At 33.2% G+C, this 20,328-nt stretch overlaps 1 protein-coding gene across 1 annotated transcript; it reads right to left on the bottom strand.

The window, feature by feature from the left end:
• Nucleotides 1-17,345: 17,345 nt before the first annotated feature.
• Nucleotides 17,346-18,781, bottom strand: LOC137828214 (NAD(P)-binding Rossmann-fold superfamily protein). The gene has a single exon (XM_068634694.2). It carries the CDS (start codon nucleotides 18,674-18,676, stop codon nucleotides 17,660-17,662), a length of 1,017 nt encoding a protein of 338 aa, XP_068490795.1. The 5' UTR covers nucleotides 18,677-18,781; the 3' UTR covers nucleotides 17,346-17,659.
• Nucleotides 18,782-20,328: the final 1,547 nt, after the last annotated feature.

Below are 20,328 nucleotides of genomic sequence, written 5' to 3'. Positions count from 1 at the left end.
GGATCTGATTGGGCAGTGCATGAACTCAAGTCTGGAGGGTACGTACAGGTTTCTCACGCGCCCTTCTGTCGCGTTGGGGTCACTCTCTCATCTTCTTCACCATCACATGACTGCTTGTCATATCCATCCACTCTATTTTTCTCTGAAATTAGACGAAGAAAGGGAAAACAAATCTAATACTGCATTAGGTTAATGATTTTAGTAAAAATATCAGATTATAGAAAACTTTTATAAATACAATTATAAGTTCTTTGATTTTTTTACTATAAAAAAGAATAATACATGTGTCATTTTTTACATTAAATTCTTAGTACTATTATGTATTTCTTTATTTTTATTTTATTTTTTAAGAGATTATTTAATAAGTATTTTAACAGATACATATAATACATTTATACCTTTTACGTTGATACACACAGAAATAAAATACAAATTTTATACTGTGCAAATACAATAAATATAAATTTTTACTTTAAAATGAAAGAACTTTAGTTAAAGGGTGCTGATATCTTAATCAACATATACTTGACAATTGAAAAAATAATATTTTAATTATATTTAATTTAAAATATTATTATATTACAATAGGTTCTCAACTATAAGTATTTTACTTTTTGGAATCGAAGAAATATTTTCCTTTAGTTAAATTTGTAGGTACATTATTATTTCTCATTTGAGATGTAAAAGGGTGGTATTGAAAAAAGGGCAAAGTTTAATTTTCAAAAACAAGAATGTATAATAATAATAATAATAATAATAATAATAATAATAATAATAATAATAATAATAATAATGATACTTTGATAATCTATTTCAATATATAAACTGATATAAAGAAATTATTTTCATCATTTCATACAAAATTAAAATTTTGGGTAAAAAAATTAGATTTAAACTAATATAAGTTGTTAATATATCATTTTTAATATATAATAAAAAAATTATTGCATAAAACTACATTGATAAGTAACTTAAAGAATAACGTTTTCATCATTAATTTTAAGGGAGTCAATCCCTTTAAAATATTTTAATTTATTAAGTTATATTGATGTTAAAAAAAACATAAAACTTATTTAAGACCTAAAATATTTGTCTTTCATTCAACAACAAGTTCTTGAGAAATTATTTTTAATTACAATAAGTTTTTGTAGAAAAAATAATTAAAATCACACTTAGAACTTTTTTTTTTATATTTTTGCACTCCTTTGTCATTTTTATTTCAAAAAATTAAAAAAAAAATGTCTTATATTAAACGTCACATAAAAATAACCTTTTCCCTTCTAAAAAAATTATTTTGTTTGGAAAACTTGTATAAGTTATTGCTGCTATTGTTTGATTTTCATTAAGACACTAAATATTGTCTCTCATTAATGCTTATTTAGATAGAAAACCTGTATTATTTTCTTGTGGCGCATAGTATTCAACTGTACTATTATTCAATAGAAATTAAAAACTTGGATTAAAGTTTGAATTTCGAATTACCTAAATTTTTAATGTTTCATTGGGAGAAGATTTCAAACTAAAGTACAGGACGTGAAATGTTTTATTCTTTATCCAAATACGAAAGTGTTCAAAACTAAGGTGGCAATATATATATATATATATATATATATATATATATATATATATATATTAGGTGTTCTTTTATTTTAAATTAGGGCAAAATAATTAACTTCAACCATTCATTTTACACTGAAACGTGCATGATGATAGATTTTTTATGAAAATAAACTAAAATATAATCAGTTATAAAATTAATCTATTAATGTGATTATAAATTTACATAAAATATCTAATAAAAAGTTGCTTTATTGACACTTCATATTAATGAACATGTTTATATTATTATATTTGCATAACTATATGAAAGAATATTTTTTTGTTTTATTCAATCTGTTTTGCATCTATAGCAATGATACATATATATAACCATAGCGTTAGAACCGTACAAATTCTTTTTCTCACATAACATCTGTAATTAAGACTAATTATAGACCCATTAATAGTGATTATATTCCTATAATTAAGTCTAATTAAGTCTAATAATGATTTTGTCCGGTAATATCCCCTCAAGTTGGAGCATGTAAGTCTTGAATGCCCAACTTGACCAAGATGACTCCAAACTTTTTAGCACCGAGAGCTTTGGTGAAAAGGTCAGCTAGTTGTGTATGTGTGGGCACATAGGATGGAAGAAGGTGCTTGTGAATGATTTCATCTCGAACAAAGTGACAGTCAACTTCAATGTGTTTGGTGCGTTCGTGGAAGACCGGGTTTTTAGCAATGTGAAGTGCTGCTTGACTATCACAATAAAGACGAATTGGGTCAGGATGAGGAACATGTAGAGAAGCGAGAATGTCTTTAATCCACTTTAATTCTCCGGTGGTCTTAGCCATTGATCGATATTCAGCCTCAGCAGAGGAGGCAGAAACCGTTTGTTGTTTCTGGGTTTTCCAAGAGATTGGGGAAGTGCCGAGTTGAATAAACCATCCGGTGAGAGATTTCCGTGTTAGTGGACAACTTGCCCAATCAGAATCACACCACCCAAAGAGTTGTAAGTTGTTCTCTCAAGGTAGGAGTATTCCTTGTCCAGAATCACACCACCCAAAGAGTTGTAAGTTGTTCTCTCAAGGTAGGAGTATTCCTTGTCCAGGATGACCCTTTAAATATCGAACAACACGAAGAGCAGCTTGCCAATGCTCGGAGCGTGGATTTTGCATAAATTGAGATAAAGCTTGGACACTGTAGGCAAGGTTAGGTCGAGTGAAACACAGATAAATTAACCTTCCAACAAGTCTACGATAAGTAGCCGGGTCAGAAAGAAAAGAACCAGTAGCGGAGCTCAATTTGTGATTTTCTTCACATGGTGTAGTGGCGGGCTTCGCACCCAACAATCCGACTTCAGTAATGATATCTAAGGCATATTTCCTCTGACAAAGGAAGATTCCGTTGGGGGAGCGAGCAACTTCAACCCCCCAGGAAGTACTTGAGGCGACCTAAATCTTTCATATGAAAGCATTGATTTAAGTAGCCTTTAAAACATTGGATGGCAGTACCATTATTCCCTGCAATCACAAGATCATCAACGTAGACTAGCACAACCAACTGTATGTCATTATTATTGAGAAATGATCCTTCGGGGATTGTTGGAAGCCGTAACGAGTGAGAGAAGAAGATAGTTTAGCAAACCAACACCTGGGGGCCTGTCGGAGGCCATATAGAGACTTTTGAAGCTTGCACACTGCCCCTGGTTGAGATTCTTGGAAGCCAGGAGGGAGTTTCATATAAACCTCATCATCAAGATCACCATGGAGAAACGCATTGTGAATGTCCATCTGATGAAGCTCCCAATCTTTTGCGGCTGCTACTGCTAGAGTTGTGCGAATGGTTACCGTCTTTACGACAGGAGAAAACGTCTCGTTGTAATCCAAACCCTCCACTTGATGATTGCCAAGAATTACCAATCGAGCCTTGAATCTTTCAATTGTTCCATCCGAATTGTATTTGATTTTGTAGATCCATTTACACCCAAGTGCCTTCTTTCCAGGAGGGAGAGCGGTGAGTTTCCAGGTGTCATTGAGTTCGAGAGCATGAATCTCCTGTGCCATAGCATCACGCCACCGGGGTTCTCGGACCGCTTGAGAAAAGAACAGGGGTTCCTGATCGGTGTGTAAAGAGGCAAGAAAACTTTGATGATGGTTAGAAAAGGAATCACAATTCACAAAATCATGTATAGGATACGAAACACCTGAGGATTCTGTTGAAGGAGGTGACGGAACAGAGGGGCTTGACGGTATCGTGGTGGCTGCGACAAAATCGCGTAACCGTACGGAAGGCAGCTTCGCGCGATGCCCTCGCCCAAGGGGAACCGCGGCCGTCAGCGGTGGTGAAGAAACCGACGGCGCCGTCTCCGTCGGACGCGGCGGTGGATCCGCGGGTAGCGTCGAGGCTTCTATACACGGATCGAAGTCGTTGATAGTGTGGTCGAAGTCATCTGTGAGGGTAGCATCCTCCTTGGCTAGGATGGGAGATGCAATGGGTTGGTTGACGATGCATTCATCTAGGTTTGAGGAGGCAACTTCATGAAGAAAATGTGGGTCCGATCCAGTTTCTAAAGAGTTGGCAATAATTGGGTTTTGCAATGGTGGTGCAGTGTCCATCTTTTTGGCTTCAAAATATGGAAATTTATTTTCGAAAAAATGTACATCACGAGAGACAAAGAAAGTTTCTGTTTCCAAATCAAATAATTTCCATCCTTTTTGGCCATATGGATACCCGACAAACACACATTTTCGGCTACGACTATCAAATTTATCCCGCTTTCTATTTTGATTATGAGCATAACATAATGAACCAAATACTCGTAAGTGCGCGTAGCTGGGTACACATCCATGGATCACTTCATAAGGGGTTTTTCCTTTTAGAATGGAGGATGGTGTGAGATTGATTAAGTAGCCTGCAGTCAAAACGCATTCCCCCAAAATTTAATGGGAAGATTGCCTTGAAACCGTAATGACCGAGCAACATTCAGAATATGCCGATGCTTGCGTTTGACGCGTCCATTTTGTTGCGGGGTCCCGACACAGGAAGTTTGGTGAAGGATACCTTGTTGAATGAAATAGTGTTTTAGACACATGAATTTGGTTCCATTGTCAGAGCGAACCATTTTAACACATTTGTTGTATTGCCTCTCAACGAGTGTGAAATTTTTTTTCAAAGTCACTAATACCTCTGTTTTTTCTTTTAATAAATAGATCCAAACTGCCCGTGAACAATCATCCACAATTGTCAAAAAATATGAAGCACCACAGGATGAAGGAGTTTTATAAGGACCCCATAAGTCACAATGAATTAAATCAAAAATATTCAAAGCTTGATGCGCACTTAAGAAAAACTTATCTCTCGTTTGTTTCGATTTTTCACAAACTTCACAAACTGTATTCAACTCATCACGAGTACATTTCCCACTTATATCAGGAAGCATTTGCACAATCTGAAATGACGGATGTCCTAATCTTTGGTGCCAAAGTGCTAGTTGATTTTCCATCTTGACATGACATGCTTGAGTCTTCCGTACCCCACGATACCAATAAAGCCCATCTTTCCGTTCACCTGCTCTAATCAGCGTCCTCGAAGTGCGGTCCTGTATAATACACAATTTATCAGTGAATGTTACAACACAATTTTCTTCATCCGTCAATTGAGGTACTGAAAGTAAATTGCATTTTAATTTGGGAACATAAAGGACATTTTTCAATTCAAGTCCTTCTTCAAGAGTCACTGTTCCCTGTTCACAAGCTAGAACACGTTCACCATCGGGTAACCCTACGGGGCACCTTTGTATAGTTTCCTTTTCACTCAAATTTTCCAGTGACCCGGTCATATGGTTTGATGCCCCACTGTCAATAATCCATAAATCCCAAATACTCTTACCAGTCATTTTCTCTGATTCATTTGATTTTTGTTTGCTGATCATATCAACCAGTACCTTCCATTGTTCATTGGTCAGACCTGCCATCTCAAGTTTCTTGTCGTCATTGTTGGCTTGACTGTTGCTTCCACTAGCATGTGCCACATTTGCACGTGTCGGGTTACCTTTGTTTCGCATCCCTTGGCGTCCCCTGCCGTTCCATTTGCCTTCACTTTTTGGTCTGTCACCCCACCATTCGGGATATCCGATCAATTGGAAGCATCCTTTCATGTCATGACCATTTTTACCGCAATGACTGCACGTCATTAATTTTTCTACCATATCTCCACGCCCTTTTTCTTTGTAGTTGGCCTGCATCGCGAGACCCACGACCAACCCCCTTTCTTCCGTTGATTTGGCCATCATTCTCACTCTTTCTTCTTGTACCAACATAGCATATACGCGGTTCAGAGACGGCAATGGATCTGAGGCCAGAATGTTTGATCTTACTGTCCCGTAGCTTGCGTCATCCAACCCCATAAGGAGTTGATGAACCTTCTCCTCCTCCCTTCGTTTTTCCAACTGAGCACCAATCCCACACTTGCATCCACCACCCACACGTACAAGATGGAATTTTGTCACTGTTAGCAAGCTCATCCCAAAGGACCTTCAATTTTCCAAAGTAAGTTGCCACCACCATTCCCTCCTGCTTGCATCTTGACAAGTCCGACCTTAGTTGTTGAATTCTAGGTCCATTCACGACCGAGAATCTTTCTTTAATGTCTTCCCACAAGTTATGTGCAGTCTCAGCATATGCTACTGTGGATCGTAAGCTTGGTTCAATGGTGTTTAGAATCCAAGATACAATCATGGACTGCACGGTCCACCAATCTTCAAGGTCGGGTGCCTCATCCTCTGGTTGGATATGTGTTCCATCAATGAAGCCCCATTTTCTCCGGGCACGAAGCGAGATCTTTACTGCTCTTGCCCATTCGTCGTAATTTTCTCCGCGCAATTGGACTTGCGTGATTATGTTTCCGGGATTGTCACTCGCGTTGAGATCATATGACGAGTAGGTCTTCTTAGCACCTCCTCCTTCGTGCTCTGCTTTGTTGGCATTATTCTTTTCTGGTGCATCTGCCATGGTTGTGCACCGTTGCCTTTGCTTTGTGTTTGTCGGGTATCAGAGTTTTGTGCTCTGATACCATGAAAGAATATTCTCTGTTTTATTCAATCTGTCTTTCATCTATAGCAATGATACATATATATAACCATAGCATTAGAACCGTACAGAACCGTACATATTCTTTTTCTCACATAACATCTGTAATTAAGACTAATTATAGACCCATTAATAGTGATTATATTCCTATAATTAAGTCTAATTAAGTCTAATAATGATTTTGTCCGGTAATACTATAGTTTAAATTATTATTATTATTTTTATTTACTAGTAATAACCTGTGTGGTCGGACAGTAAATGTTGAACAAATAATGAGGTAGAACTGAATTCACAAATAAATAATCATGCATAACGAAAAGGTTTAGCTGCTAATTGGAATCTTTAGACTAATTCTTTTATTAATTAATATTAAGTGACACATTTTTATTATATTTTTAATAAAATAACAATAATAATTGTAGACTGAGAGAATCTCTTACCATTTGAACAATTAATTCTTTTGCTTCTGCCTGTTTATGCTTCCTTCCTTCGCTCCTTGTTCTATTAACTCCTTCGCTTCGATCGAGTTTTGTTTTCTTTCTTCGCTCCTTACTTTAATAATTCCTTCATTTTGATCAGGCTAATCAGGCTTCCCTTCATTCCTTCGCTCCTTGCTCTCTACCTTCGACTCTCGGTAATAAAGACACTTGCAAAAAGTGTTCCGACGTTCAACTAAGTGTTTGGTATTCGGTGCAATAAATACATAATAATGACATATTTTTGTCTTGGTTGTTGTGCATATTTATACGTTTATGATCAATCTTATTACTCTTTGACTGATATAAGGATCGAGATTAAAAACGTTTTACCTAATTTTCTGTACTGCTTAACCTTTAATCATCCTTTAATTTTCTGACCACTACAAATTAGTTGAACAAAAAGTAATTACAATAATAAAAATTCAATTTATTTTTATATTGAATTAGTTTTTTATACTTTAAAACTTCAATCTTTAATCTTTATAATTTTATTTAATACCATATCTTAAATAAATAAACAAATATTATTTTATTAAATATGAAAACATCTTTATTATTTATTAAAAAAAGGAGTTATTAGAAAATATCTACTGTGGTGACATGTAAAGAAGTTAAAAAAGAAAACAATAAGAAATGCACGCGCTAAATTGGTGAGTGTGTCCCTTTGGAGGCTGACACACAAAAATTGGAGCTTTCCAGAATATATGGGTTTTGGAAAATGACAAAAACCATAGCCATTAAATTTGGGAAATGGTTGAATCTCCACTTAATTTGGGGCCAACATAATAGATGGACACATTCGTGTTACAACGGAATCAAATGATTTCACTATATCATCACATCTTTCAACTCCTCCTTTTAAATCTTTTCTTCTTATAAGTTTTTTATTATATATGCTTTTATCTTTTTCTATTTTAAGGTCCCAAAATTAAATTTAAATGTCTCGGCTGATAGATAAATTTGGGGCCATAATATATTTTATATTACCATATATATAATGTTAAAATGTTTTTTATAGCAAAAAATATAATTAATGAAATATAGCATTTCAGGAATTCTTGTATACAAAAATGTTAAAAGGTTGAGCCCAATTATTCTAATTACTTGAAATTTCAGAATATAAGATTATATATTATGAAGTGGACTTTAAGTCTAACTCAATCCCATAAAACCGGCTCATAAGGTTGAGGTTTGCACCTACTTATATACAATGAAATGTCCTCATTTCTAGTCGATGTGAGATCTCCAATGCACCCCTCACGTCGAGAGTGACAACTTGTACGTGGGATAACATATTATGGGTGGTCCGATAACGGCTTGATAGCGGGTGACCTGATAAACCCAACAAACACTCGCTACGATAGGCTCGAAATGACTCTCATACCATATTACGAAGTGAACTTTAACCCCATAAAACTGACTCATGAGGTGAGGTTTGCACCCACTTATATATAATAAAATGTTCTTAATCTCTAGTCGATGTGAGATTTCCAACATTATATTTAGTTGTATATGCTAGTGTAAAAGAGATGGAAGTGTTAGACATTAATGATACAAATTAACAAAGAAGTAAATAAAGTATAGTAATAAAAGTCAGCAAAATGTTATTATTCAAATAAGGAAGAACAATAATAAAGATGACAAACTTTTTTTTTCTGTCATGATATAATCTTAATATTTTTCACCACATGAACTGTTACATGATTTTTTTAGATTTTAATTATTATCTCAATCTCTTTTTTTTTTGGCTAGACTCATTTTGTAACCAATGGATGTATCATTAAACAATTACACTCAATGTATTAATTTAAAAATATAATACTATTATTAGTATTTTTTTTTATCATTAACTCAAAATAAATTATAATGACTAACTAGTTTTTGTTAATAAATTTATGATTTTTTACATCAAATCAATATTTTTAATTATCATACGAAAGGTTTTTAAATTATCAATAAAATAATATTTATTAATCAAACTAATTTAAAAAAAAATAAATCAAAAGTTCCAAATGCATTTCTATTGTTATTTATTATTAGTAAATCACTTTTTCAAAATATATGAGTTTATACTTTTTAGGTTCCTTTACAAAATCCATGAAAATGAATTGTTTATAGAAAATATAATAGAGTATTGCTATATTGACAACATACATCAAATTACAATTAAAAAAATCATTTTTTATTATGATAAATCAATGTTTTTAGTAGGTGTTTTCTTGAGTTTGGTTTAGTTGTTTCTTAGTTAAGTTGGAAGGTGTTTTTTGGTTGAAGGTTGGTAAGGTGCTAGCTCTTTATGTATAAGGGTTGGACCATCCTTAAAGTGGTTTCTATTTATTTATTTTTTATTGCTGATATAAAAAAAATATTTTTAGCAGGTAATAGAAAACTGGATGAGAATATGAATTGAGAATTATTTCTTAGGCATCTTTGATGACGGTGAAAGTGTATGTATGCATGCAGTTGATGTGCAGAAAATTATTCAGTGATAACAGTAAGTATTAAAAATTGAAAAAAAAAAAAGACAGAGCAAGGAGCTTGAGGAAGCTAAGGTTGAGTGAAAATATAAAACAAGTTTTGTAAGGGACCACCACTATGAAATCTGATGCAAACCCATTAATTTGTGCCCTTGGTTGTGGGAGGGGTCCAAATTTTTCAGGTAAAAGAATGAAATCTTTCAACGATTGCCCTTCATTGTTCATTCCTTTAATTAGTACGTGTTTGGTTGGCAGGTTCGGTCAATGGAATACCCTACAAAACTTCTCTTAGACTGTCATCCTTACCTCTCTTTCACCAAAGTCCACTCCAACAAAACATTATATGGTCTCAGATATCTCCGGTCGCACCTAGACATACCATGTTCCAATCATATAATATTTCTTGATTTATTGAAAAGATATTTACTTAACTGTTAAATTTAACATATTTAATTAATAATATGTCAGATTAATATGAGAACTTAACGTTCATATTCATGTTAATCGGATCAATATCTTATAAACTTAATTTTATTTTATTCTATACATATTCATCATACTCAGTTTTATGTATGTATTTAATTGCATTGATTACCTATAACCATAAAATACTAAATAATAACTTGAATATCAAAAAATGTTTTACAAGTATCCTCACATACAAGTCGATTACCCAGAGTTATTCTCAACAAAGACGAAAAAAATATAAACAAACAAAACTATCATAATGAGATATTCCTTGCTCATAAAAAACATTAACAAAATATTTAATATTTCTTAAATACTCACTTAACTTTTAAACTTTGGAGTTCATTAGCTTGTTAATCCCTAATATGGCTTAACCTAATAAACTAGTGTCTAGATTTTTCAGTTAATAAAATTGATATGGAGTATGACTCTTTAATATGAGCAAATATGGAACCTTTACATATACATGCATGTACTTGAACACTCTTGTGATTTAAACAATAAGTTGACAGTATTGACTAATGAGTTTTCAATCATTATCGTTATCTGTATGTCACATGGGGAAGATTTTCATGAATTAATGTATGTATGCGTGCAGAGGCCAAGATTTTACTATAGACGGTTCAAAATTGAATCAATTAAAGGAAATAATTGAAAATTGACATTTTATTATGTTTTTTTAATTGAGTAACTTAGTTCAAAATTTGGAGTGAAAATATAATTAACATAGAGAAAGACTTGCTTACTATATTTAAATATTATTCTTGCAAGAACTTAGAAATAAACTTTTTTCTTTTGAACTTTTTACTTCTCGGTCTTCTATCTCAGTTTGGGTTTGAATATGATTTGTGGACTCCTACTTGTTGAACTAGGTCAATTGGATCTCTCGGCCTTCAGAGTCTTAGTATAACGTACCTCACTTCTTCACAGAGGGCTCTATTTATAGTGTTTGATTTATGGGCCTTGACCCTTATGGGTTGAATATCGGTTGTCAACTAACATGCATAGTGGTTCCTTAATGCTAGGAATGTATATCTTTCAGTTTTATCTGTTATGTTGGAGATATTTTTCCGTATACTTCGAAGTGTAAGTTGACTCATTCAACGTCATCATAATTGTTGTTACTTGTTTATTTATTATCTACGTTTGTGCTATTTGACTTGATCGGTCAGTTGTACTGGCTCATCTAGTACTGACTAATATAAATAAAAATAAAACTTTAGAATTCTAATTATTTTATCAAAATCAATATTATTTCATTTTATAGTTAAAATTAAAATCAAATAAACCATGTCGATACATAAACTAATGTTATTTGATAAAGATAATTAAGATTTTAGAACTTCAATTTTATATTGTATAAATTTGTGATATTTTACTTTATATTGAAAAATCAAATTGTCACATCCTAATCATCCTAATGGATTATAGTGATTCAATTGAAAAATATTTTTTTTTAGATAATTAATAAAATAAATTTTTTTAATAAAAAATTAATTAAAAATATTTAAATTTATTAAAGATTTTAAATTTAATTATTATTTTTTTATATTTTTATGTGGATATACGTAAAAAAATCTTGATGCAGAATAATAGTGTACACTATCTTAATTGATAACAAAATCAAATAAAAAAAATTAATTAAAAAATATAAAATTTTAGATATTCAATAAAATATTTTTTTTAAAAAAATTAATTAAAAATATTTAATTTTATAATACACTTAAAAATTTCTTATTCAACCCAACTTTTTTTCACTTCTAGATGGCTAAGTTCACTATCTTCTCTCTAAAGATAATAGTCATATTAAACACGTGCTAATGAACGGCATCGGACATCAAAATATCTACATATATGCTATCACATACCTTTTATGTATAATTATTTATTTAAAATAACTTAAAAGCACTTTTTTCTCAGAAATATTTTTAAAATGTTGATCGAATTAGTATTTATTTACTTTCATAATCAAGATTTCGCCTTGTTTTATCTTTTCCCCCCCTAATAATCTCTATGCATTAAAAAAAGATTTTACTAACGTATATATAAGTTCTTTTTTCCAAAAAAACTCATTTTAAAATAAAAATCTGCAAAATGAACTTGTGCCAACATTATTTACTGGAATAGAATTGTTTACTATTCACGTTCCATTATCGGAAAATCAAATTTGCAATGTAAAATAATATTATCAATGCTGGAAAATATGTTGTTATTCGGTCATCGAAAGATCGAATTCTCAATTGTGAATAATGTTTTAGGTGTCGGAAATGCACTCGAATTTCAGTCTTTCAAAGGCCGAATTTTCAAGTGTAAACAGTGTCAATTAACGTGTAAACCCACTTAGAATTTGGTCTTTGTTTGGATAGTGAAATTATGACAAAATTATCCATTTTTTTTTCAAAACTTAATGAAAGAATAAGAATTTTGAGTAAAAAAACAACTGAATTACTGCTTTCCAAAAACCAAATTCTAGCCAAATTTTCACTACTGGTGACCATAACATTATGAGGAACAGTGAACATGTGTATTTTGGTAAATAATGTTGGGATATGTTTATATGCAATTTTTTTTAATGAGTATACTGTGGGAAAAAAATGTTCCATGAAAACTTAGTAAAATTTTGCACTTTCTTTGATCACAATTGAAGAGAAGTGGAAGGTGGTTGGAAAGGAAGAGAAAATTAGGAACACAATCCTTTCCTTTGGCCATTCCACCACTCACTACACACAGACTATAGGCAGAGTATTTTCCACTCACACGTGTCTGCAGAAGAAGAAGAAGAAAAAAGGGTGAAAGAAATAGCTATTTAAGTAATTTTAAGTAATTTATTTCACACTATTACAAAATAGAACAGAGATGAACAAAAGGGAACAAAGATAAACAAAAGAGTAGACTGAAGACAAAGGATATGAGAATGAATATCTCTTCTTTCTTGTTATTCAAATCAAAACAAATAGTGGTATGAATATATATAAGTAATACACTCATTCTAGGGTTTAACTAAAAAAGGAAATAATCAATATTAAATACTAGAATCATAACATACAAAAATAAAATAAAGGTTATTCCCTTCTATAAAGAGAAATAATTGATAATTAGAAAAGACACACAATTATTCTTTTTGTATAAAAAGACTTTCAATTAATATTAGGATCCTTATGTAACTCTGGTATCCGTATCCTTTAATACACAAATAAATATTTTATCATCCAAAGTCAAATGATGCAATCTAAAGAGCAGCAAAACAAAAAGGGGACTTTTTGCTTGGGAAGAATTAGGAATCCCTTTCTGAATTGGAGATCCTCCAAATGATGCTTTCTTATTTGATTCCTCTTCTAATTTTTAACCTCTTTTTCAACTATCACCCAATGTTTCACACACTTCTTTTCATGGTAGCCAATGAAAAAGCACCCTCGAGACTACCCAGTAGCCTTCTATGAGAAGTTTTAATTTTTAATTTCTTAACTATTACCGAAAGTCACACCAGGGACCTTAGTGAAAGCTTGTTGCATAGATACAAAGAAATTTGATGAGTGGGACTGTTGAGTTTGGTATATATCCAGTTTGTGTGCAGTGAGATTGGTAAGGGGAGATGACCAATGATGAAAATCATGAAAATGTTATTTGGCCAGATAAATGTGAAAGTAACCGAAGGCAAGATCATAACCGATATGCGCTACTTTCCTATCTGTCTGCACTTTCTCTTTTACATTGGAGTTGAAAAACAATAATAGCCCTATGACTTCTCAATCACAATCACAATCTAACTTTGTGGTATAGCCACGTTAAGATAATGCATGCATTCCTAGAGGCCTTCTACAGAGATTAGATTTTGCAGAATCAACATGCTCACCATATTTGTCACCACCACACATCATTACATCTCAGCAAATCTTCAAATATTTGCTTATCTTTGGTTTCAAACACTGGATTCATTATTTGTCTTCTATCATCTTTTTCTTTCTAATGTCACGTTTCTACTTGTGATTTGCTAAGCTTGCATCTATTCCTATGTAATTCCAGCTTTGAAATGGCTAGTCAGCTTTGTACAACGTAACACTTCACCGTTGCTGTGGAAGACAAATATGGATATGCTCTCGGAGTTGGAGTGACTATGATAAGAATGACATGATGTAGAGGATAGAGATGAAGATAACTTGGATAAAAGTCACAGTGACGACTATCATTTGATCAGAAATTCATATTTTGTTGGCAATGAACTTTTGAGGATTATATTCATTTCTCATTGACTTGACTGTATAGCTGGAAAGGAAACTTCATGCATTTTGCCAAAACATCGGGTATGGTAAGTATAGGTGGTTGGAATTCATTATAAGGAGTATGCTGACACCTTTATGATGATAAAGTTAAAAAAAGGGTGTTCTGGCTTCTGCTTTGTTCATTTGTTCGTGCCAGTGAAATAAATAAATTATCGATGATTCATATTTAGATCTAAAGACTTGGATATAATACAGAACACTCTTCAGCCAATCAGTTCAGGCAAGCAAACCCGTTCGAAGTAGGAGAAACTGTTGGCATGATTAATGGTGATGTGCTCAATTTCTGGATCACTTACAAATAATGCAGCAGAGGAAGAGAATATTGAAAATTGTGATTTTGTCTTGAATGAGAAAACAATATACTACTGGGGAATGAATAAAGTTCAGGTGTTATCAGCACATGGAAATCTGGTGAGTTTAATGCTGCGAACATGGATGTACAATGGATTACACTTCGTTCATATTCATTGATAGTGTTTTTTTACTTAGAAATTTGCTTAGGCTAGTTATGCAATAACTGACAAATGACACATCGAATCTGCTTCCCCTCCCACCTATCTATGTCATCACATCCAACATTTCATTCCATCAATCTGCTTACAATTTTATAATATATCACAGTTGACAATAATAAACCAATAATTGAAAAGTAATGAACTTTTACCTTTTAAAAGTCAACCCAAAATCTGTGTATAAATTATTTTCTTTCTCTGCAAAATTTAGTATCAAAGGCGGGTTTTGGCTCAATAGTAAGGTACTGAGGTCACATGTTGAACTTCTGGGAAGGGTCATTTTACTTATTTAACTCCCTCTGACATCATTACGTGGAAGCTTCATGCACTACACGCATCTACCCTCATAAAAGCTTCAGTACTGTAAGTACTTTAAGAGATGATAACTTCATGCTTTGTATTCTACATTTCTAGTCGCTGGAAAGTAGAACAACTGTAATGGGTGGAGCACCAACAAAGGAATCTAGGTCCCTGTTTGATGTATCTATCATAGAATTAGTTCCCCCATGTTCTACGGTGTAAACTTATTAGGCAGTAAGTTATGTAACTGATATCATTCAAACCCATTAGCCACTCCTCAGATTGAGAGCTCTTCTGTGTTTATTGCCAAACATCATCACCTTAGCACAAAAAAAATATTTTACAATAAGTATCTTGGATATTTAAAATCAGGTTTGCCTCGATGATGCTTTTATGTGTTTGACTACAAATACAAACATGCCCTTATCAAGTGGGACAGCCTTGTGTGAACTGCATTGAGATTCCACCTTTGTTCAATGCTTAAACATTATGGTAACTTGATTTTCAACAAGTGATAAAGAAATGAAAGATAATATTTGTTGGTCTAGTTAAGTTTTAGAAATAAAATGCTTAGCTGGTGTTAAAAATCCTAATCTGGTTACATTAAGTGATCATTATTCTTTGGCTGGAATAGAAGACAGCTACTAATTTTGGCACTCGTAGAAATAGCAGATAGCATGAAAAGCTCAACCCAACGCTATTAAACAGAGCTTACAAAATCATCTCTCGTCTGAAAGCTGGGGAAGAAAATATTACACAATCCCTCAATCTCTCCACGGAGAAGGATATACAAGTGAAGGTACTGCACAAATTGTGAAGTTATTTTGATAATGAGGAGACGAAAGAAAGCATGGATTTAAACCATGAAGAAGAGGAACAATACCATAACAAACAAGGTTATAAGAAGCCCAATAGAAAGAAGAAAAAACCCAGCTAGATGAGAGATTATGTTACTTGTGAGGATAAGCATAAGGATAAAAGGGGTAGCAAATATGAAGCACATGTTCTATGCAAATTTGTCTCTTTTTTTTCCTTATTATTGGTTAGGCACAACAAACTATATCTATAACAGACCTCCTTTTGCACGAGGAGGAATGAAAGATTTTACCTCTTTCTTCTAATCCTCTTCTCTCTCTCTATTCAGTTTTTCCCCCTACTCCTTCTATTTTCTTACTGCTGCAGGTGGATTAATCATAGTCATGGGTAACATTTTCCCCAGGAGGTTCTTTTGCCATAGAGTAACTTATATTTAAAGTTGCCTCGTTCCATTCAACCAAAAAACATATATACATCTAATACCAAATTCAAAAAGTGGACAGTGGTAGCATTAATTAGCGATCCGGTTAATATGTCAAGAGAAGTTTTCTAAATAACAACTAGTTGAATATCATAAATATGGAATGAATCAAACTGATGATAAACCATAACACGGCATTTCTGTGAGCAAGCATATATATGCTTATACTATTATGTATGCTGTTGTAGTTGATCATCACACTTGATTTGAATTTATTGCAGGAATCACAATTTTTCTGCGTTGAGAACCTTTGGTTAGACCCAAGGATTTATTCAGGAACTCAAGTCTAAATGCTGACCTTTTTTCATAATACAAAGTTTAATTTCTTTATATTTCACTTCTCTGTGACATGTTTTCTCATGGCATGCACTGCACCTCTAAACACCAACAATGTTTACCAAGATAATTTTTTACAGGATGCACGTCAGATTAATGGTCTAATACAGGCTAATTCAAAATAGATTTTATTCGGCTATCATCCTTTCCTTTCCTTCTGAAATGGCTCCATTGTGTTTATGTATTGGGTCATCTGATTTTAGTAGTTTGACAACACCTTGAGATGCCTGGCGTTAGAAGATAAATTGCAGCTCGTAGATTTGCAAATTGGTGCTTTTAATCTTCTATTGGTATATGGATGCAAGGAATTAATCCTCTCATGTTAATTTTTCATACGGCCATATCATGTGAAGAGATAGATACAAAACTTTAATGTTATGATTATAAAATTCTGAGAGGATCCATTCTCACAATATGTATGAAGGATTGCTAAGATGATCAAAGGAGAAACTGCCTTCTCTATTACATCAGAAGAAAGTTACAAAACCTGTTTAAAGTTTCCCTTCTAGAGTGAGTTGTGGCATGTCCGATGCATTGAGAACAAAATAATCATAAGGCAATTTCACATTGTATAGTGAAGTAAGGCATAAAGTTGATTTATACTGCCAACAAGATGGCTAATAACTGCCGAAGTAAGTCTTTAGGCATTTGTAAATGAGAAAAGAGTAGCAATGCCATAGGTGACATGATTCATGGACATGTTCCCAACTTCTCCCTTGGTAAAGGAACAACTTTTATGTTACACTTACTAGTATATTATTGTAAAAAGCATCTAGAAACATTAATAACTAACTGCATAAAGTTCTTTAAAGCACTGCACGATGGCGAACTTCATAAATCTTATTGAACCATTCAGCACACACACACCCAATATAATTTACCTAGCTCCTTGTGTAAGTCTCATACACCAACTGTGCTGCGATCATATCTACAACAGCAGAACCAACAGACTTGAACACAGTTATCTGCTCAGAACTGCTTCTCCCAACCTTATCACCTCTGACAAGCTCCACCAAACACCCTCCAATCTCATCTTTCTTGATGACCCCTCTCTCAAAAGCCCCCACCAGCTCCCCTGCTTCATCTATCGCAGCTTCATTGTCCACAAACACCCTTCCCCTCCTTATGGCTTCGTCATCACACTCCATCATCGAAGGCTTGAAGGAACCCACCAAATCCAAATGAGCCCCAGCCTTCAACCTCCCCCCCTTCACAAGGGGTGTCTCGGAATTCGTGGCACAACTCACAATGTCCCCCAATCCGACAACCTCATCCAAACACCCACAACCCTCAAAACACACCCCAGCAAATTCCCCACTTTCCTTAAGTTTGTTGGCCAAAGTGGCTGCCTTTTCCACAGTTCTGTTCCAGACGAGGACTTTCCTTAAACTGGGTACGGCTGAAAGATGGGCTTTAATCAGGTGCGGTGCCAGGGCACCAGCACCAACCATAACCAGAACCTGGCTGTCATGTCTGGCTAGGTATTTGGAAGCCAAGCCAGATACGCATGAGGTTCGGTAAAGGGTGAGTTCGGTGGAATCCATGGAAGCTAGGGTTTGGCCAGTGGTGGAACTGAAAAGGACATAGCTTCCCTGCACGCCGGGTAAATTGAGGGCGGAGTTTTGCGGAAAATGGGTGACGAGTTTGACACCAACGTAAGGGAAAGACGGGGAAGAGGGCCAACAGGGCATGAGGAGAAGGGAGGAAGAAGAAGAAGAGAGAGAGTAGTGTTGGCGAATTGGGGTTTGGAGAATGGTTGAGGCTTGAGGGAGTGTGGATCGGAAGTGGTTTATGAGAGTGTGATGGGTGAGGATAGTGCATAAGCTATCTGCGGATATGAGGATCGGAGAAGAAGATGCATTGGTGCTGCTGGTTTCGTCTTTGTTGGTGACAGCCATTGAAGTTGTTCTTAGGAGAGGACTGTGAAGAAGACGAAGGCTTTGTGTGAACGAGTTTGGAAGTTAGACACTTTCCCAGGAGTCTACCTATGTCAACTTAAACAATGAAAAATTAAAAAAATAATAATAAGTCAAATATAGTTTTAATTCCTCCAAATTACAAATAATTTTTTATTCTCTAAAAATAAATTATCCTTTTATTCATTTATTAAAATATATCATGGTTTTTCTCTATATAAACAAATTAGTGAAGGGGTATACGTTAATCTAACCATTTTCACAAATGAATAGGCAATCATTATGTTAAAAATAACAATAATAATAATAAAAAATTATCATAAGATCATTTTTCTTTTGGTTTCTTTATGGAAATGGAAAGAAAAATATTAAAGCTTATATAACATTAATTTCTTTTATAAAATAGGTTTAATATATATTTTTTAATTTTATTATGGTGATTTTCTTTAAATTTTATGTTACTACTTTAAATATTCTCAATTTAATTTTTTGAAAACAAGATAATGTAATTTCTTTTGTTTGTCAAGTTGATGATAGAACATTAATTACTCATGTTACACGACATGCTATTTCTGTTAAGGCAATTTTAATTGAAGATATTTCATTAGTTATTTATGTCACTTATGTAATTGTTATAAGGTTTTGTTACCAAACTATATTAATTCATGTTAAAGAAGTGTGAGTAAATTAAAAATAAATATTCATAATGGTTAAAAAAAACTATTAAACTTATAAATATAGATTTTTTTTATACTTTAAATTATTTCTTTTTTAAACCAAAGAAAACGCGAAGAGGATCTAATAGATCTTTATAGTATGTTTTTGTTTGGGCCTGTAGGTAGGCCTAACCTCATGATAAGTAGGCAAATGCTCCTGCACCCAACACTTTTGAACCTGCACCCAACATAATTTCAAAAATTCTAAAAATACCCTTTATTCTGAAAATAAAAATCCGGAATTGAAAATAATGCATTCTGGAAAAATAAATCCGGAAGATATTTTTATATTTCGGATATAAAAATCCAAAAAAAAATAAAAAAATACCATTCCGGATAAAAAAATCCAGAACTGAAAATAATATCGGAAAAGATTATTGTGTTCCAGAAAAAGAGGTCCGAAATGTAATTTTATATGCACCCCATTTTTTTAAGGGCATTTTCGATTTTACTCCTGTGATGGATGCATTGATATGGTGCAGGAAGCAATTGCCTGATAAGTCTCGCTTTTATAAGGTATTGACAAATGCTTCCTGCACCATATAAATTCTAACATGCACCCAACATGTTATTAAAAAAATAAAAATGTCCTTCCAAAATGACGAAAATATCCTTAAGCAAAATAGAGTGTAAATAAAAATTACTTTCTAAACCTTTTATCCGGAAATATTCTGGATTTACATATCAGAACACATTTTTTAATTCCAGAAATTTTTATCTATAATTTATTTTCAATTTTGTATTCCAGATTTTCTTATCCGGATTGTATTTTTTTTATTTTTGAATTATATTTACTATTCCAAATTTTTAAATCCAAAATAAGGATAATTTTTGAAAATTTTAAAAAATATATAGTGCAAATTAGAATTGATATGATGCAGGAAGAAATTGTCGAATTCGAATGGGTGTTCCAAGAAA

The sequence above is a fragment of the Phaseolus vulgaris genome, chromosome 7, assembly GCF_051622355.1.
Source record: "Phaseolus vulgaris cultivar YP4 chromosome 7, ASM5162235v1, whole genome shotgun sequence".
Lineage (NCBI taxonomy): Eukaryota > Viridiplantae > Streptophyta > Magnoliopsida > Fabales > Fabaceae > Phaseolus > Phaseolus vulgaris.
This window is presented reverse-complemented; position numbering and strand designations above follow the sequence as displayed.

What these genes read in the sequence shown, in the direction of transcription:
- LOC137828214 (XM_068634694.2), bottom strand. Translation starts at nt 18,676, where the DNA reads ATGGCTGTCACCAACAAAGACGAAACCAGCAGCACCAATGCATCTTCT.